General features: G+C 38.1%; 3 protein-coding genes across 6 annotated transcripts; all 3 read right to left on the bottom strand.

Moving 5' to 3' along the window:
- Positions 1 to 130: 130 nt before the first annotated feature.
- Positions 131 to 5,550, bottom strand: abhd14a (abhydrolase domain containing 14A). 2 transcript variants are annotated; one of them, XM_085274202.1, is made up of 6 exons: positions 5,389 to 5,550; positions 5,162 to 5,310; positions 4,163 to 4,443; positions 3,890 to 4,005; positions 1,938 to 2,173; positions 131 to 1,752 (listed from the first exon to the last, which is right to left on the bottom strand). In XM_085274202.1, the coding sequence occupies exons 3-6, from the start codon at positions 4,423 to 4,425 to the stop codon at positions 1,570 to 1,572; spliced, it is 798 nt and encodes a 265-aa protein (XP_085130328.1). In that variant the 5' UTR covers positions 4,426 to 4,443; positions 5,162 to 5,310; positions 5,389 to 5,550; the 3' UTR covers positions 131 to 1,569. The 2 variants fall into 2 exon arrangements, with proteins under 2 accessions (XP_085130328.1, XP_085130327.1); XM_085274201.1 differs by having other exon boundaries at positions 5,162 to 5,550.
- Positions 5,551 to 6,734: 1,184 nt separating this feature from the next.
- On the bottom strand, positions 6,735 to 11,602 carry LOC146574495 (hyaluronidase-2-like). Of its 3 annotated transcripts, none has more exons than XM_085274199.1 (4): positions 11,276 to 11,602; positions 9,917 to 10,900; positions 9,372 to 9,461; positions 6,735 to 9,282 (listed from the first exon to the last, which is right to left on the bottom strand). In XM_085274199.1, exons 2-4 carry the CDS (start codon positions 10,868 to 10,870, stop codon positions 8,893 to 8,895), a joined length of 1,434 nt encoding a protein of 477 aa, XP_085130325.1. In that variant the 5' UTR covers positions 10,871 to 10,900; positions 11,276 to 11,602; the 3' UTR covers positions 6,735 to 8,892. The 3 variants fall into 3 exon arrangements, with proteins under 3 accessions (XP_085130325.1, XP_085130326.1, XP_085130324.1); XM_085274200.1 differs by having other exon boundaries at positions 11,368 to 11,602; XM_085274198.1 differs by having other exon boundaries at positions 11,286 to 11,601.
- Positions 11,603 to 15,895: 4,293 nt separating this feature from the next.
- Positions 15,896 to 18,837, bottom strand: tusc2b (tumor suppressor 2, mitochondrial calcium regulator b). Its single transcript, XM_085274196.1, has 4 exons — positions 18,671 to 18,837; positions 17,814 to 18,058; positions 16,778 to 16,898; positions 15,896 to 16,681 (listed from the first exon to the last, which is right to left on the bottom strand). The coding sequence occupies exons 2-4, from the start codon at positions 17,960 to 17,962 to the stop codon at positions 16,616 to 16,618; spliced, it is 336 nt and encodes a 111-aa protein (XP_085130322.1). The 5' UTR covers positions 17,963 to 18,058; positions 18,671 to 18,837; the 3' UTR covers positions 15,896 to 16,615.
- Positions 18,838 to 19,875: the final 1,038 nt, after the last annotated feature.

Below are 19,875 nucleotides of genomic sequence, written 5' to 3'. Positions count from 1 at the left end.
AAATATATACAAGTCACAAATTATATACAGAAAACTTCTACAAAGAAAGTCATATAAATACATCAAGGTTAAGCTTAAGGTTTGTTCCTTCTTAACATGGCAGCATGCTGAATGAAATACACAAAGCACAGATTTTTTTGCCTTTATTTTAAGCAGTGCACGTATTTTCCTTTTTCCATGATTGTCCAAACTCATTGAAAATATATTACATACAACTTCAATATTATATAATACAAGAGTTGGTTTTTAAATTATTTTTACATTGTTAACACTTTCTTTTACTGTTTTTTAAACTCCATTACTTTGAGCATCAAGTGTGTTTGCTTTTGTTTAGCACAGCTTGTGTTTAATGGGAGCCAGAATGGTTACCAGATATTTATAGAAATGCTGTTTGTTAAATGTGAAACTAACAGAAGCTTTCAAATACAGGTGGAAGCAACATTTGCTTATTTACAGTAACCTACATGTCACCCACAAAAATGGTAACAGTCACTCAAACCACATTAAATATTTTTTACATGCAACAGGCGATGAGAAAAACAAGAATCAAAACTCACCACTATACAAGTCTCTGTTTTTTTGTTTTTTTAACAAGATAAGCTGAATTACTCTTGTATTTTTAGGCGGCAAAGGAACTGAAAAATAATGCATTTGTGACATCTGAAATACTACATTGTTAAATGTAAAATTTTAAACACTATTTTCCAAACCACAGAGTGTTGACCTGTCCAGGGCGGACACCCCACCTCATCCCCTATAACAGCTATTCCCTTGTCAAAGTTTTTTTTTCTCTACAAGAAATAAGAATTCTGCTGATTTACGTCACTACAGTCAACCACTGATTGGCCGAAAAAAAACATCTTCCTGTCTTTTCCTAATCACTATTTCTTGACTTCAGTGGAAAAAGCCATGAAGTAAAAGAAAGATGTGGGGGAGGGCTCGACTGCGTTTACGTTAGACTAATCAATAATGTTACAGCAGATGCTGCTGACGAGCACCTGCTGTGAAACTTTAATGTTTCATGTAGGCTTCCTGTGCCTACACTAAAATTGGATAATGATAATCCTAAAGGCTAAACCTTAGATTTACTTTGATCATCATTTTTAATATAGTTCATGTCTTTCTTCATATATATTTTTTAAATAAATCTAAATTCTTTACAGAGAGAAACAACATAAAAGCTAATTTAGTTACAGCAGCCTAGAGTTCATACGTCGCCTGTAGGTTTATCATAGCCTGTCACTGATGGTTTAAAACATATCAGCAGGTTATGGCATAACATGGAACCTACTGGAGCTGGATTGAAATGGAACCATTTACCTGCATGATTTTTCAGTTATATTTTCATGAAAAATTGGATGGTGTGTCGCTTTGAACTGTGGGTTGGCTTTACCTACTGCCCTTTCACAAAGCATGGTCCAGTGTATCCTATGCTAAAGGAGTTAAAAAAGGAAGCACTGAAGCACTTTCTTTAGTATGTAGAGATTTCAATCAGCTCCTATTATACTTCCAGGTCACTACATTCAAAGAAAAAATGACTATTCCATCCTAGCCCAGGTATTCTGCCACTCATTTCAGTTTGCTGAGGAATTCAATCAATCCTTGGTGAAATTCTCTGGTTTTGTCAATATAGCAGGCATGGCGCGCTCCTTCCAGCTTCAGCACGAAGTGATTTGGGAGTTGTATGAGGTTCTTGTGGGACTGGGCACCCAGATTTGTGTCCTGTGCTCCAAACACAATCAGAGTGGGAGTCTGAAAAGGACACAGGACTAAGAAGTCAAAGAGGAAGACACCCATCCTACAACACACATATATATATATAAAATCGCTAGCCCGACGCCCCGGAGCTAACTTCTTATCTGGTGCGCGTCTATAATACAGTAAGTATTTATAGTCATTGTATTCAGAGATCGCATCATTATTTATGCCTCTCTCACCTGAATATTTTGGTACTGCTGTGCAGAGTAACTCCGGGTCCCAACTGGTGCTATAGGGATAAAACCGTGTAGCTGAGCACTGTTCTTCATGAGAAAGGGGAGGGAGTAATGTCCACTCATCGATGGGCTCAAAAGCACAGCTGCCCTCACCCCCAAAGACTCCATGAACCTTGAAAGGAGATCCACTCGACTTTGGTCAGTCTTCAGAGACTCCGAGTCTGGTGATTTTCCATATCCTTAAAATATATATAAAAGAAGGGGGATATAATTTAAATAAACTTAAATAGATAACACTACAACACTACGCTACATATATTAAAGTTAATTTACACCTAGTGCAAGAAACTCTCACAGGTTTAAGCTGAAATTTTTTTTTAAGTATTTAAAGTTATTCTTCGAGTAATTCTTCGAGCATGCGTAGCACCATCTTGTGAGAGTACAGAATGTGACATCACTGGGTTGGTTGGTTATTGCTAATCGACTGACATTAGTTTGTGTCCGCTAACTAGTGAGAGAACTGATAACAAGGTGGAAAACAAGGGGAAAAAAACTAAAACGTAGTCTAAGGAATCCCTTTTGTGCTGCCCCTGGCTGATAAATGAGTTTTATGTTAATAATAAAATACACAAAAAAAAATAAAAAAATAAAAGATATACTGTTGTCATTCACTCTCTGTCTCTTAAGCAATAACCGGTTATTCATTGCTGGCTAGCTGGACTGAAATGGGAAAACTGAGACGTCAGCCGTAATGTTCGGTATTGTAGAGTAGTTTATTATTGAGGACTGTGTGCAGGAGAGCCTGTTGGAGTGAGGTGTGCTGGTGGTTCACCAAACCAACAAGCTCAAGTTTTTCTTTACTTTTCCTCATGGTGTCAGGTATACATGTATATATTAAAGTCTGGTTTGTATCAGGGGTTAGGTCTTTTCTTTTTCAAACCACATCTAAAACACTTTACAAGATAACTGGTTACAAAAATAAATAAACCTCCAGGTTAGCCTCCTTCATTTACATTTGTGCTCTTCCTCACTTCTCGTATGAAATAACTCACTCAGTGAGATAATGTTTTCAAACTAAAGAGTTTCCACAGCAGTTTTCCGAGAGAACTTCTAAACGCAAAAATCTGAATCAGCTTTAATACATGTCCATTGTAAACAAAGCAATCATTTAGGAATGTGTGCAGAGTGGGATTTTAAAGTGTTTTCCAGCATTCCCTTTTGTCGTTTTAGGTGTTTCTAGTTAATCTGGTTGCTCAGACCGCTTCTCAGTTCACCTTGATTTGGAGCAGAGTTGGAAACTACATGCAAACATCAAATTTCAAGTAAGGCTTGTCCTGCTTACATCAACCCACATTTAAGCCCTTTTCCGAAAGGATGCTGTACTTAATCACAAAGTGAGTACCAACAATCCATATAACATACGTAATCATACATCAGTGCTCATATATCGGCTAGCATAAGTATGATAAACTAGACTGAAGTGAGCTTCAAGGTCTGCGATCATACAATGCAGGTAAAAATATTTTTAACCACAAGAGTGCGCTATTAACTCATGAAACCGGAGCTTGCTAAACCAACTGCACTATTGAATAACTACAAAAATGTGCATGAGAAAACTGCTGTAGCCTACTTTTTACTTTAAATGTATGCTGTCAGTCGACTCATCTCATAAAACTTACTGACTCAATTCTCATTGTGAATATAATTTTGTTTTCATATAACTGAGGAACGGCCAATAGTGTGCAAACTTTGTTTTATTGTTTTACTGTATAATTAAACTTAAGTAATTATTTTGTAACTAATATACTGTGTCCGATAGCAAATACTTGTAATAAGCAAGATGATCATCACTAGTGACACATGAAATTTCCCCTTGTGGGACTAATAAAGGTATATCAAATAAAGGTATATCAAATTCTTAGTGCTTGTGACGTTTGATTCAACTTAAGTTCTACCTGGTAGGTCCATCGCCAAGGCCTGATATCCATTAGTTGCCAGCAGGGCCATGGTACCAAGTTCTTCCCAGGTTTTGGATGTGAAGGCCTGACCATGCAATAAGACAATTTGCAGCCTGCACAAACACATAACTGTGTTAACCGGGATTTTAGAGCAGACACAAACCAATCCTGTGATAATCACCATCGCCATCTGGTTTATTAACTAATTTTGTAAATTGGTTTGATATTAATTAAAACTGGAATGCATGCTATGTCCTCAGATAAGCTCACCTTGGCAGTATCTGCCGTCCAGCTCCATCCACTGGTAAAGCTTCTCGGAAGAACAGCGGGGGGTCTCCAGGCAGCTGTCCGGTGCGAATAGACACATTGATAGTTGGAAGTGGAAGAGGAGGGGTGGCCATTAGCCCCATTTTTTGAGCTTCCAGGGATGGCTCCATGCTGCCCTGGCGAATGGATGGCAGCAGAAGGTAGAGCAGTAACGTGGCCAACAATACCAGGCCCAGAACAACGAGACGATTGCGCAAGAAATTCATTTCCTCAAGATGAAAGATCTAGAGAAAGCGGTAAACAGTAAATTGTTTGAAAGCCCTTCATATTATTCCGGTTCACACAATAGTGCTATTCGTCTGGCACTGTATAAATGGATGAAAGGACTAGTACCCAGACCTGTGGTTTTACCTGCACAATATGTGGTTACAAATTGCAAACTTCACCTGTATTGTTAAAGTATTTACTGTCACATTGCTGATAAACACAGCTGATTTTCATCTTCACATATAATAAATAGAGCTGACTGGTAACATTTTTAATGTAAAGCTACCAAAAAAGTGTTTGTTGCTTGGCAGTTCTTCACTTAATTAGGTGGACATTAACATTTAGAAGTGAATTGGTTTTCCTTAAAAGATTGAAGGTGAGATCCTTTGGAAACAATCATCTAAATGCAAGCTGAGACAGACTGCAAATGAATAATCCTTGCACACCCCGCATGAGACACTGTTCACTCTAAAGGTGCTTAATAAATGTCAATTGGACAAAAATGTTTGGGGACGGGTGGATTTGCAAGGTAACAGAATGAACAAACAAACCTAGATACAGCCAGGATTAGTGACTCCAATTGTTTGGTGCTGCAGTGCAAAACAGTAAGACGACCAATATAATCGAGCCAAATGAAAATGACAGCTAGCACCAGCTAATTGTATTGCTCCGGTACTAGCTAAACCCGCACAATGGGACGCAGCGGGAGGCGACCTGCATTATGCAGCAACATACCGACACAGAGGAGGTAATTAAACACGTTCAGTGGCGGAGGGGCGAGGCTTTCTTCTCTATCGTCATCGTCCTCGGCGTTGCTGGTTGCCAGTGATGGGAAATGTTGCTGAAAGGCTTCGGTTCGCTGCTCGTTTGGATGGCTAATTTAGCTTTTCAAAGTGAGAGGAGAAATTGTACTTAAACACAGATGCACATCTTTATTCTTCTAACAAAGTAAAACCAATTACCCGGTCAATGAACGAGTGGTTGCCGATAAACTCAAAGTAGACGAGATATTAACCAACAGACGAGAAAGACAGTAGCGCAAACGCATTCTAAAGAATTTTTGTCCGATATAAATTAAATCTACCACGATTTTAAACCGACTTTTTCTCGTCGGAGCACTTTAAGAGCTGCACACAACACTAATCTCAACGGCACTTCCCGTTGAAAGTTTCTTTCCCGAAAGCGAAGATGTGAATTATTTTTGTTTTTTAAAGGTTTTGGATACTTGGTTTACTTTTAGAAAATGAACCTAACAAAGCTTGCAGAAATAAAAATTAAATAAAACAAAATAATAATAAATGTAAAGTGTAACTGAGCGCTCAAAAGAATGTTAAGCTCTAAAGTAAAATGCAGTACACGCCATTTATCCCAGACGCTGTATAAAACCTACAACCTATAACAAGATAGACTGGCATTTTATTTTTTTCCAATAAAATAAAACACAATATGACAAAACAAATATCTCAAGTAAAATTTTTACAATAATATTTTTTTAATATTAAATAAGTAAAAAAATAAAATAAATACTGACTATAATATATTAGGATGATGTTATAAGGTAAAACATCTCAAGATAATTAAAGTAAAAATAAAACAGGATAAAAACATAGCAAAAAAATAAAATAGAAAAAAAAATAGCATTATAAAATTGAAAAAAGAAAAAGATGAAGCCATAAACCAAAGTCATTTCTCTGAAATCTAATTCAAATGTCTACCTGGACACCCCCAAACTCAAGACCATACTTTTAGTACTATCTCACATCAAACTTAACTCTTTAAATCTTTATGACATTTTTTATGTACTTGAACCGCAAGTCAATTGTGATAGGCTGTCCTAAAAAAAGGTATTTCATGCACAACCAGAACTTGTCATTTCTGTTAAAAAATATTCCATACTAAGAATTCACTTGTGTTCTTATATGAATTAAAGCACAGTGGTGGAGGGGTGTTGATTTGGGTTTGTTTTGGTGCCACAGGACCTGACTATAATAAACGGCATTAATCCAAACATTGAGTCAACCATGAACCTCAATCTGATTGAAATGCTGTTGTGAGACCTTAATAGTGCTGCCCGTAAATGAAGGTATGAACTGAAGCAACCATGTAAAGAAAAGTTTCCCAAAATTCCTCAATGATGTGACAAACTGTTAAAGTCACACAGAACACAGAAAATGCTTACTTCAAGTGACTGCTGCTAAAGGTAGCTCTAAAAGCTCTTTTTCATATGACTTTGCGCTCAGAATCTCCCTGACAAAGCAGAACCTCCTTTCTGCTAAGAGTAAGGAAATAACAGACAAAGAAATCATATATAAAGACATTTTAATAATGTAATTCTCTAATGCAAAAGACAAATATGAAATTTTTAAATACAGAACACTTTGATTTTGTTAATTTGCTTTGAAACAATAACCAGTACATTTCAGTTACATTATTTATATCTTAATATTGAACATAATTACTGATCACAGAATCACAAAATCTGCTTTAAATAGTTAAAAACGTTCTTCTTGTTCTCGTTCTAGTCAAGTTTTACCGTGCAAGATCTTTATTTTTGTGCTTTTTGCATACTATTTGAAATAATATGTTGAGAAACATTTGCTGTAGAAGAATATCATGTTTATTATTTAAAAAAAAAAAAGACTTAAATTTTTTTGGATACTTCTTAAAAAAATAAGATGAAAGCTGATGGAGAGAGATAACAACCATCGAGGCAACCCTTTGCTTTTCAGCAAGATTCACAGTGAAACAGAGTATTTCCAATGTGACACATTACACGCGAAAAGCCACTATAGCACTGTCATGCACTGACAGTATTCACTCAGTTTTGTCCCTCACGACATGTAATGACACCCAGTCCAACTCTGCATGAAAGTAAAGTGCAGAACTTGAAGACCTATGCAATATAAGTACATATAACATCACGATTCAACACCAGCTGTGCAATTCTGAGACTACCGTGTTTGTGAAAAACCACCTGCTGGCTTCTTTCATAACTCATTTTAGCTACTGAAACTAGTACCTACTGTATAAAACATGCAACTGCTCAGCTATATTGGGAACAAACAATTCTGAACTTGTACCTACAGTAATTGCTGTTCACACAGTATCACCGGCAAGATCCTTGACACATTTTTTTTCAGTCGGCTAATATTCAGTTAGACAGTTGCAAACAATTTCAAAGCAATCCTATACATTTGGTTATGAATGGAGCGAACATATAGCCTATTCCAGTACATCAGACACAAGCTGAAATCAGCTATAATCAGTTATATTGAACTTTTAGCTGCTCCCTGCTTTCAGGGGTCGCCACAGCCGTTAGCTCCACATGTTTGACTTGGTAGATTTTTTATACCGGATGCCCTTCCTGATGAAACGAAAAAGCGATCCGTTTTGTCTTCCCAGGATCAAACTGGGGGCTATTTGGCTTGTTGGGCAAATGTGTAAACTACAGTCAGTTATAGTGTCAAGTTGTGTTTAAATTGCCAGTCTGATATATTTCCTAATGTTTTATGACCTGTTTTCACAGTGATATACCATTTAAGTTGATGGATACCTTGTAATGTGTATGTATTTGCTCTGCACTGTTCGGTTATAATAAAATTGTTAGCCATGATGGAGTTTATATCAATATAAAGCAAGGACATAAAGACTGCAACTGCAAAAGAGAGCTGGTTTCAGCCCTGTTAAGGCACAATATTGAACTGAAAACAAGCAGGTCCATCCTTGATGTTTCTCTAAGCAAAAAAATACAAAAGAGATTTAAGACTGGCTTGTATTTCATTAATAAGACACTTAAGAGCTTGATATTCATACTATATAATACTATTGTAATGTAGTGTCTGTTTTGCCATGAGGCACCAATAACCTGTAAATATGTGTGCGTCTGTTCCCTTTTATCCACTTTTTCTACTTTAAGCCATGTGTTGTTGTTCTGATGTTAAACCAATCATAAAAAAAGCTTTCAAAAATAGATATCTTTGGCTTCTCTTCACTATGGAGACAGTAAAACATTTACACTAAGGTCCTGTAAAGCTACTCAACATCCATTTATCTGGTGATTACTTTGAGAAAAGACTGATTTTAGGCATGATTTTCTACAAGGTAATCTTGGTGGTAGGACATTCATTTCAGCCCATTGTTATAATGATGGATTGCATTTATATAGCGCTTTTCTAGGCACCCAAAGTGCTTTACAATTCCACTATTCATTCACTCTCATGTTCACACACTGGTGGATGCAAGCTACAGCTGCCCTGGGGCAGACTGACAGCAAGTTGTTGCTGCAACTTGCTACCCACAGATATTTATGTTCCATCGGTCTGCATGCCAGGACAAAAACAGCTTGGGGAGGTCTCAGATTACTTGGTATTGTCAATGCATCAATATAATTTCCATATTTATGCATAAAAGTCTAAACTGTCCACTTCTAGGCTCGCTGAAACAGAAAATAGTTAGTCTCTGTTTCCTCAATGTAGAAGAGTAAGGAGTCCGAGCGGAAGTAAAAGGCAAAGAGGCCAAGTCCCTAATACAGAGGAGGCTCTATTGGGCTCTTTTTCTTTCAAAGTACAGTCATCACCCCTGTACCCACTGTAGCACTGGCACTGGAAGTGCTTGTGGAAAAAAGTCTTCTCAGTTTGGCTGAGCATTCCTGTAACCTTGAGCTGGCCACTCTGACTAGTTATCTTGTGTGTTGAAGGGCTGAGATGCAGATATATATCGCTGTCCAATATTCTGCGAAAACAGCGGCCGCTGAAATTACATAGCACATGACTGCAGTGCTCTGCTGCTGTGGACACATTGAGCAGGTACCGACCCAGCGGTCCCTTAAGATAATCATTTAGGGTTGAGCAGTTGGCCTGGAAGACAAAAAAGAAACGTTAACTTGACTTGCCACTAATCACCAAGCAGTTCAGCATCAAAGAAGCATAGAAAATACTGTTCTTACACTGCTGCTTGCATGAGAGGTGTCGCCCCAGAAGATTACACCTGCAGCTCCAAGTGCAACACTCTCACCAATTGTGGAGACCAAATCTGTCTAAAAACAAAAACAGTTCAGGGCTGTTCAGTGAAATCATACAGTAACCTGTGTTTTAGTAGGACAGTCAAATATACACACATTTTATATCCAGTACTAATGTCTAGTTGCCAGTTGAATGAGATTTCCTAACACCTGTATATGGAAGGTGTAAGTGACTATAAATACTGATTTAATTTTATAATAACTCCACCAAAGAATTAAAATTGAGAACCTGAAGATGATTGTGGTGAAGGACAACAAATTGGTGTGTCTCCGTCAGAAACAGATGGTATAGTTTTATTTTTTAAAAAGTATATTTATGTTCATCAAATTTAGGCTAATGTTGGCTTTGTTTGCTTGTGTGTTGTTGCATAATGTAAATATAATAATAATAATGATGATCTAAATTAAATCACACTTGTATTGATCAAAGTGTAATCGTCTTGTATAAAATGCTGTTCTAGCCAACTAACCTCAGTTAGGAGAGTCGTTTGACTGATATAGGTAGGTCGGGTGTAAACATAAACAGGCCGTGCTAATCCATCCCCAACAGATGCCAGGCGCATTGCCTCCTTCACCCTGTTCCGGACAAAAAGGCGCCCTTGGCTCGTTGAGCGTAGCACAGGTTCCATGTATACTGACGGGAAAAGTGCTGTACATTCCATCCACAACCAGTTGAGATGATTATTGCGGTCCACCTCCACTGAAGGACAGTGGCCTGTGTAGTTTTGCAGACCATTCTTGTTGTAGTCATGGTTGTAACAATCTGGAAACAGGTAGAAGCCCCACAGCTGATTGGGCCTCATATTCTTGGCCAGTTTCAAAGTCTCCTGCATGAATCTTTGAGCCGATAGCTCAAATTCTTGTTCTGCAACTTTCTCCACTTGTTTTGAGGTCCATGTAGGGTTCTTTTTGGCTATCATTGCATAGGATTTATTTCGATAGATAAGTTTAGCATCCCAATTTCTGACCCATATAGGACGCCACTCCTCCCAGTCAATAACAGCCAAACCTTTTGCCCCTGGCACTTTTATGTATTTTTTAAGGCCTTCGGGCATCTTTTTTGAGTGCTCAGTGAGGCTGACAAGCTGTGGAAGGCCTCCATTCACCGCACTGCCATCATGCTTATAATAGGGATACAACCCAAGACGTTCCTTATAGAAGATTGTAAGGTTTTGCCCCACAAAGCCCTCATTGGGGGTCGCTACAATGTCAAACTGGCTCAAAGATAAGGTTACTCTATGTCGTGGTTCACACTCCTGTGTTGGGGCATTCCAGGCAAGAAGAACTGGCTTCTGGGTATATAATGGCCTTCTTGTCTGCTTTATTTCTGCAGAACAAAAGGCTGTCCACGATGTAAACACAGTCAGAAGCAACCAGGGCAGCTGGCCAGTTGTGGTGAAGAAAGGGTGAAATGCAGCCTCCATGGTTACAGCTCACCCTTCACCCCTCTTTGTCTGTAAAAGACAAAGCAGTTTTGTTAAATTCAGCCAAAACCTAAACGAAATAGTTCAAATCTATTTATAATCTATTATCTATATATTTAGATATATAGATATGGAAATCGTTCGCAAGCAAAGCTCGCTTGCTTTGCTCACGAAGGTTTCTGTGAGCTATTACTACATTATTACCTCATTACTCATTTGTATTTTCAAATAATACCAAATAAAGTCATACAAAAAAACTTCCTCTATTCTTCAGGAAGGAAATTAAAACTACTTTTACTTACTTTGAAAATAGTTGTGGGAAGCTAGCTAAATAGGCTACTGGTAAACATGTAATGTTAAAATATATATATACACACATATATATACTTTATATAAATACATTACCGAACGTTACCTCGCCGTTAGCTCAAAGTTTCATTGAAACGGACTACCGTGCTAAGTTAGCTAACGGCTGTCTTCTTCGTGTCCATTCTAACCTGTTCCGCTGAAGCCGAGAAGTTAAGTTTATTCCATTCATGTAATCGTCGGGTAAGTTATTTTCCACTGCCCTGCCATGTGAGGAATAACCTCACTTTTTTCTATGCATATCGATGACTACTAATTAATCAATTCTCCCAGACCATGGCAGGAGTGGTGAGTTGAGCAACAACAGTTCATTGCATTTACTTCCTGAGTAGGGGGGTGTTCAGTTATTGAAAGACGTATTTTATCCGCGTTTTCCCGTTTATCTTCCCAACAGTGTTCCCATCATTTCACATTACTTTACAGAATAAAAATATTTCACCATGATCACAGCTTCATATGGCTTGAATTTGAGGGTAAATGTACATAGCAGTAAAACCTACCCCCCCTCCTCGTGAACTAATATCAAGTTAGCCTGTTCTTCGAGTTCTGCCCTGAAGGAAGTTTCACTGATAAAAGCGAATCTTAGATTAAAATCTAGTGTTTTGCTCCTGATTTAGATCTGATTATCACCCTAACCTGAATGGATGAACTGCAGCACTCGGAAGTGGAATGGAAAGGTTATTTTGCTTCCTTTTGTTTAAACAAGAGCTTAATAAATGCAAACTAAAAAATATTAACTATACGTAAGTTTTTGCTTAAAAAAGTCTAGTATCCATGATATAGTGTATTTAAATCGATATGCACTATAGATGATTGATGCATTTTCATCAACTAGCTTAAATGACCTGCAGATCACACTAAACTTTGGAAATGGTGACCTCTCAGGTTTATAGGCTTAGTTTGTCACTTTTACAGTGAGGTTGATTTGAATTGTTAGGCAGTGTAGAGCGAGAAAAACTCTCATGTCTCATCTCATGTGCCCCTGCATTAAAATAAAATTGATAGCATCAGTTATACATCTCAAGATATTTTTTAAACATTTTTTAAACACTAAAAAGTGCTATGCCACTGCTGTGAATACCTTCAATTTCTTTTTAAAACTGTCATTTTTTAAAAGAGTAGTAATTATGTGTCTTACCAGCAGTCTTTTCTTTTACTTTATAATCTCCAAATGAAAGTGGATCAATCAAGCTGTCCACTTATTAAAAATAAATACAGCTCAGTCCTTGTGCTCTGTGCCAAGAGTCTAGAAAGTTCTCCTAAGAGATCTGTCTAACAGAGGATACAAAAACAGTTGTTCATTGCTATTTAAATGTCAAGGAAACCCCACCTCTTAACCACTAAGTTGCACACGCAAGTACAAACCCCTCACTTTATATTCTTACCTGGTCTTAATTTTAAAGCGTGGTAGTTAATATAGGAAGCTACTTTCATCACTAAAACTCAGTGGTGTGACTTTACTTCTCAAACAGGATTTTTGCCTGCTGGGTCTTACATGAATCAAGTGTAAATTTTACATGGGTAGGCCACATTCACACAAACACATTGGGTTTTGCAAAACAATACATAATCCAGTGCGAGGATCCTAATATATGTTGTCAGGATCATGGTAAGTAATATCACAGTAATTTAATACTTACTGTGACACTTGTAGACACACAGGCTGCTCCCTTTCAGCTAATTAAATCAGATTACTGTAAGTGGTGGGTTCCTGCTAGGCTGCATCTGAACATAGTTTTCAGTCTCCTCTGTGAGAAACAGGAGTCTGAGACCTCTTTCTCAAAAAAAATGTATGCAATCTATATGTGTCCTCCTGAGCTGTCAAGAAGACAGCCTGAGCTTTTTGTTTGCAGTGATTTGACCAACATACAACACTGACTTTCTTCAAAGTGACCGGCATTGCAGCTTCCACTTTTTATAGCAACAAAGGAGATTAACTCATGTCTTTGCAGATATTATCTTTGTGTTGCTAAAAATGTTCTTCTATCTTAAATATGAGATTAACATCAACTTAGTACTGAAATAGTACTATAAACAGCAGGAGTCCCGTTTTCAACCTACGCCCATACTTCAGGAAGCAGAATGCTGAGTGAGACAGAAAGGATTGTACTCAAAATTGTAGAAGGGGAGTCAGATGTATAAGTATCAGGGGAGGAGGTGGAGAAGGGCCAGACGCTAGAGCATGAAGGTGAGAGCTCAGAGAAAGACAGCAGCTTTCGAGGAGCCTGAGCAGGAACAAAGTGACAGCACCCACCATCCATTATGAATACAAATAAACATTTAGTCTAGAGCTCTAAGATTTTTTAGCATTGCAATATGTAGAAGTGAAAATTAGAGCCTTTTTAGTTTAACACACACACACACACACACACACGCATAAATTCTGTTTAAAATCAGCTAAAATGGTAATTTCTTAAACTGTTTATTCTGTTGATTTGTTTATTTAATATGTGTCCAGTAAACTCTACCTCTCCTTTATCAGTCAGAAGACTAAAGATAAAACTGTAATTTTTGAAATAATATGTTTGTTTATGTATTAGGGAGGCACCCCATTAGCATCGTTCTAAAGCACAGCTAGTCTTAAATACATTTGGTTAATAGGATATTTGCTGTATTTAAAGTTGATGTATTTAAAAGTATAAAATAATGTAAAAGTTGTTTTTTTTTTTTGTTAAAGCTTTTGAGTTTTACTTTTTTACTTTACACTTTACAGAGTTTCTGGTCCCTGTTTTGATCTTATTATTTTGCTGGTATTGTTTCTCCTTCTCATCACTGGGCTTGTTCCTTCTGTCTTCCACTCTGTCTGTATCATGTTTAAGTCTTCCTGTCTCGTAGCATTTATTACTTCCACCTGTCTTTTTTGTGCCTCGTGTCATGTCGCTCATCAGTCCGCAGAATATAAAAATAGTCCTGTCCTCATTTTTTGCCCTTGTCAGACTGTTTCCCGTTGCATTCGGTGCCTCTTTCCACACATCTTGATAAGAACATTGTTGAAACTGTGTTTTTCTTTTTCACAAAATGTATTATTCCAAAAGAGCATTTTTTAATGTCCACCAGAAACTCCAAGTAACATGTAACACTTTGCCGCTTGTGACCTCTGATTGTTATTGTGTCTGGTTTTCAGCAATAACAAATGAAATGTAAACTAGACTGAGGTGCACGTTTTCCACTTAATCAGAATCCACCCAGTTATTTTCCACAATCTGAGTTATCGACTCTTTCCTTTGAAAAGAGTTTTTATAGAAAAACTCATCAACATGCTTATAACAACAAAGCACGTTTTCATTCTTGACCTTCATAACCCAATTGTGCTATTACTTACACCTTAAGAAAAAGCTGTCAGATATATCTATTAGAAGGTGGAATAATTTAAATACTCCTTTAAAAAGACAAAAGAATATATTGACATTACTGCATGGCTTAAAATGTCATGTGACCTGTCAGCAAAACCAGAGGATATGTGGTTTGCTGAGTCAATTTCATTAATCCTGAGACTGCAATTCACCTTGTGGCCTTTTATATTTGTTCAGCTGTGAGAAAATAAACAACAAAAAAGTAATAACATGGCATGTCTTCCCCAGACTGAAAACAGTACGTACCCACAGAGGGGGCAGGGGGAAAGCCCAAAGACTGCAGCAGAGACACTTCATAAAAGCAATAAAGTGTAGTGGATTTTGGCACTAAACTCTTTATCCTCTAAGAAGAGCAATATTAGACAGCTTTGTCAAAAAACCCTTTCCCATGGTGACTGCATTGATAGTCTTTACTTCTGTCTTAACTTCATCCATAACTCATTAGCAGATGCTCTTATACACGCTTTACTTCCAAGTGCTGGTTTGCCATCGCAATTTCCTCTACAAGTGCCTAACTTCGTTGTAGGTGGAGGTCAAGAGCGACATTTGAAATACACATCCACCTTCTGCTCACTCCTGTGTTTAAAAACTCTGTAAAAAGATTCAACTGCCTGTTATATAAAGGATTATTTGGCAAATAGTTTCTATGAGCTTTGAGAGTTATATAAAAGTTCATCTTTCTTTAAATAATTGACTCTTTTACTGAAGTCAAATTCAAACAGGATAGCAAAGCCTTGGCAAGTCAAACTACTGAAAACTTAAAAGTACTCCAATCCAATCCTCGAAACTTGAAATATTTTAAAACCTTTAATAACATAATTTAATGTGATTACTTGTATTAAAACTCGTGAAAAATGCAGTGTCCACCAGGGCCAGACTGATGGCTTTATAGTCATGACTCCACATTCCCAGAAGGCACCTGAATAGTTTCCAAGATTAGTTGATGCCATTCCCATGCAGGTCTAAATTCCAAGAGCCAACCACATTACAAATGTCAGGTGTGGTTACCATATATGGCAGGGGCTTTAACCCCCTCCCGTTGCTAGAAGATCTTAATTTCCCACCATGACCTCTGTGTAATTAAACTGTAGTTATCTATCCATCACTGTTAATATAGAAACCCAGACGACTGTCTAGGGCCAAAAAAAGCACAAAAGATTAACACGAGTGTCCATGTTAATCTTCTTTTGTCTTCACTGCTCTTACTGATTTTTACTGGAATATTTCATAATGAACTGTGATTATGTGAAGTTACGGTACATTGAAATGTTCATCTGTAAAGTTTGGATACAGAAAAGGAATGTGATTTAATTCAGCATTTTATTTTGTAATTAAAAAACAGTTATAATAAATTAAAAGTTAAACATTGTATGTCAAACCAGCAAAGAAAACAACAGGATCTGTCATTAGACTCACTGCTGCGATGCACATCTTGTGGCTCTGAGGTCACTGAAGCCAGTCCTTCCAACATTAAATTGTGACATTAAGGGTTTGTGAGCCACTGATTGTCAACTCATTGGGCTGTCCCATAAGTAGATCCTGTTCCATGCATAATGAAGCGAGTCATAATGTCAAAAAACGTAAGTGTGCACTGGCAACTTTTCAACTCTTGCTCAGACCCCTTTGGAGGGAAGAACATTACATTCTCCTTCAGCTCTTTGAGTTTTATGAATCAAACCAGAAGACAATCTACTGCTAAATATTCAGGCCTCAGTCATGTGTCATCCCAAATCTGCACACAGTCACACTTACATGCACACAAACCAAGATCTGTAAACTGATTTTCCCCAGCTTGGCACCATTCTAGATCCCTACTGGTGACCTATTTTGTGTCTTAACTGCACACAAGCCAAAAACAGATCACATGCAGAGGCTCAGCACACAATGCATCAGCCTGTCCACATAAGGGCATCAAATATATCAAGAGATCATGTTATTTTGAAAGGTGGTTCGGGCTTCCATCTGCAGTGGAAGCCGAAGGACGGAGTTGACACAGTGGCTAGTCCGAGACGCTCCTCAGACATTGTCAGGCTTCACAGATGACAACTGGGAAATCTACATGGATGCACGGATGGTCCAGCTTTATAATTCCCTGTGAGGACACGAGAAAATAAAACGATTTGGACATATGCTACAGAGATCTGGTATTAGTGTGTAAAGTCTTGCTTTAAAATCTTAATTTCCTCACCTGAGGTGTGAGGTTTTTCTGAATCTTCTTCAGCTTCGCTTTTTTACGGCCGTTTCTTGTCACAATCGTCTCTTCGTAGAACTCATGGGCCAAGTCACCGTCTTCATCAAAGAACATTGAGCTGGAGCAAAGACACAAAATTACTTGTGCACAGTAATTATTTTTAATACACACAAGCTAGCTTGCTTCTTACGCACGTATTGTGTAAATATTTCTGGTCCACATACTCTAATTTGTGTACCACAAAGAACATCCACATAAGTGTGGTTTTAAGATGTCAAACTTAAGGTGTCTGAATACACCTTAAGCCACTTCCCATTCATGCGTGATGTGCAAAAAGAAGAAGAAAGAAAGAAAGAAAGAAAGAAAGAAAGAAAGAAAGAAAGAAAGAAAGAAATGTTGGCTAAAATGAAAACAGTGTCTTCCTGTGGGTTAAACGGCTGGTTTTAAAAGGTTAACAGTGTGAGGGGGGAAAAAAAAACAAAACAAAATGAAAAGCAAACAACCAGATCAGTGTAAAAGTGGTGCGTAAGAGGGTAGTTAAAACCACTACAGGTCTGTTAAAGTCTGCTTGTGTCCAGTCTAAATACAGTGTGGAGAATCAAAATAGTGGACACATTAGCAGGAAGAACAACCTCAGCTGATCTGGTGTGATTCACTGGTTAAACACCATAAATCTTAGGACTTTTTCTCTCTCAATAGTGTTGGCCAAAGGTGAATGTGTAACTCTGTTTTCACCGAAAACATTTTTACAAAGAACATTTTCAACCATTCTTTACATTTCCCCCCCTTCGAAAGAACACACTGTATCACATTGCTGTTAAATATTTTCAAAATCTTTGCAAAATCATCACACACATACATCGCCCAGTTTAAATAAGGCTGGACAACATGCATGAAACAATCCTTTTCGAGCACTGCTTTTGAGTTGGAACCTCAGTCTACTCAAAAACCCACAGACTGCTAATTAAAAACGACACAAGTCAACAACAATGTCATAAATGAGTGTCTTGGTGTATGACGACATTACATTTACCTTCTTCTTGTAAAGACAAAAGGAGTGGCACCCGGGAAACTTCGAACTCTTGCCAGTGTCTGCTCATTTCCATCTTTGGTTGGATCGTCTGAACTACCTGAGCCAGAAAAAGGCCAAAATCCTTTGGATTTGGAGCCGCTACCTCCCATCTTCAGCTGCAGCACATTATTTTCTCGGGTCCCGAGGCTGCCAGTGGTGCTACAGTGTTACTGTACAAGATGAAATGTGCCTTCAGGGTGTGACACCTGTGAAAAGTGGCAAATAAAGGGTAGCTTTAGCTGCTTTCAGGCAAAACATAATGGCACGTATTGATTTATTTAGTCATTTTTACAAAATGCTACTTTAAGAAAGGCCGAGACCTGACTTTTCTTTAAACAAGACAAGTCCGGACTGAGTTCAGTTATGATCATTTTCTGCTGTAGGCCAGAAGCATGACGGTGCTAGAATAACACAGCAGCCAAAAATCACGCACGCAGTCACGCTTCTGTGTCACGAATTACAAATGGTTAGATATGGAGTTTAAATCAAACACAACAACATGAATATCTGCTTCTATCTGTCTAGTAGAAGACTCGGTAACATTTTGAAGCCATAGCAGTTAGCTAGTAAGCCTTTCCCGACACCAAGATCAGTTTGTCACCAGTGCTGAGAAACTTATCCCGGCTGCGCTAATCGTAGCTGCTTTTATGTCACTTTATGTACCGTCTGCTAACATCACCATTAGCTTTTATACTAGCATTAGCCAGGTCAACATGTTCCTAAACAAAATAACATTTACTGACGTCGCCATGGGCTAGCATGGACTGATTTAACAGTTCGTGCTGTTCCTCGTCGCTTTAGCTTAGCGGAGCACATACCTAAATTGCGCAGCAGTGTGCTCGTAGGTAAGAATTTCTCTTTGATGAATTTATGTTACTGGCTCGCTAATTCTGTACAAGCACAGACCTCATATCACACAAAGCTACGCTAAGTTGTTTATGCTATCTGACGGCCACGTTCTTCTTCTGTCCTTTCCCTCTGAAGCTTGGTGCAGAGACGCTGTGGTGAGCTAACGCCATCACATGGACAGGAATATAATAGTACTAGTGACTTGTCCGTTTTGATCTCATGTTGGGCCGAAACTAGTGAAACTGTCCCTTTTTTCAAGTGTATAGAATTTTAACTACACATTTAATTCCTCAGATAGCTTAATATTAAAAAAGAAGTGCTAATTCAACAGCACCTCTCTGTTTTTTCTACATAATAAAGAAATGCTGCTGTAGTAGATGGGAAAAAAAAGATCAGCACGATTCTTTGGGATTAAACTATAAGAAGTAAATGTGCCAAATTACATAAATCTATAACTGAATTACTTTGGTGTAGTATGACCAAGATGGAGGTCTTCATCAATAGGAAAAGCTGGAAAACCTATCAAAATAAAACTAAAAGTCCAAAATTTATGTTCTCTGCATTTTCCAAAGCCAAACTTTGGGACAGATTGGAGTCTTTGCTGGTCCCCCATGTCTTCTGTTTGACACCCGTGCTCATGAGCCAATAGTATAGCCACCCCTTGCCACATATACAGTTATTGGACACTTTACTACACCTTATTAGTACCAGGCTGGACTCCCTTTTGCCTTCAGAACTGCCTTAATTTTTCATGGCACTGATTCACCAGAAACATTCCTCAGATTTTGGACCATGTTGATAACATCACGCAGTTGCTCCTGATTTGTCAGCTGCTCAACCATGATTTCAATATCCAGTTACACCACATGCCAAAGGTCCAGTGTTGTAATGTTCAAGAAAGCAGTTTCAGATGTTTTGAGCTTTGTGATATGGCATGTTATGGATGTGACTGAGAGGGAGGCAAGTGTAATAATGAAGATGCTAGAAGTAGAGGCAGCAACGGTGACCTACAGTGAACAGCTCACTGTGGGTCTTGATACTTAGGGTGAGAAGTAGGGCATATCTGATCACCAGTGGGTTGCAGATATCCAAAGCTGCTAAGGGATGCCAACAGAAACCTTCACACAGACAAAACTACTTGCCCATGTGGGGCCCAAAGCAGTTTTCTGTAGGC

This window comes from Mchenga conophoros, linkage group LG5, assembly GCF_057382185.1.
Source record: "Mchenga conophoros isolate Kocher_MC1m ecotype Shallow Benthic linkage group LG5, M_conophoros_male_GT1.1, whole genome shotgun sequence".
Classification (NCBI taxonomy): Eukaryota; Metazoa; Chordata; class Actinopteri; order Cichliformes; family Cichlidae; genus Mchenga; species Mchenga conophoros.
This window is presented reverse-complemented; position numbering and strand designations above follow the sequence as displayed.

Excerpts from the sequence above, each read along its gene's own strand:
- abhd14a (XM_085274201.1), bottom strand. The coding sequence starts at position 4,425 with ATGAATTTCTTGCGCAATCGTCTCGTTGTTCTGGGCCTGGTATTGTTG. Across the intron at positions 4,006-4,162 it reads GGACGGCAGATACTGCCAAG|GCTGCAAATTGTCTTATTGC; the intron begins GTGAGCTTATCT and ends GTGTTTGTGCAG. Across the intron at positions 1,753-1,937 it reads AGCAGTACCAAAATATTCAG|ACTCCCACTCTGATTGTGTT; the intron begins GTGAGAGAGGCA and ends TGTCCTTTTCAG.
- tusc2b (XM_085274196.1), bottom strand. The coding sequence starts at position 17,962 with ATGGGAGGTAGCGGCTCCAAATCCAAAGGATTTTGGCCTTTTTCTGGC. Across the intron at positions 16,899-17,813 it reads TTTGTCTTTACAAGAAGAAG|CTCAATGTTCTTTGATGAAG; the intron begins GTAAATGTAATG and ends TCTTTGCTCCAG. Across the intron at positions 16,682-16,777 it reads AGAAAAACCTCACACCTCAG|GGAATTATAAAGCTGGACCA; the intron begins GTGAGGAAATTA and ends GTGTCCTCACAG.
- LOC146574495 (XM_085274199.1), bottom strand. The coding sequence starts at position 10,870 with ATGGAGGCTGCATTTCACCCTTTCTTCACCACAACTGGCCAGCTGCCC. Across the intron at positions 9,462-9,916 it reads AAACGACTCTCCTAACTGAG|ACAGATTTGGTCTCCACAAT; the intron begins GTTAGTTGGCTA and ends TTTTGTTTTTAG. Across the intron at positions 9,283-9,371 it reads CCTCTCATGCAAGCAGCAGT|GCCAACTGCTCAACCCTAAA; the intron begins GTAAGAACAGTA and ends TTTGTCTTCCAG.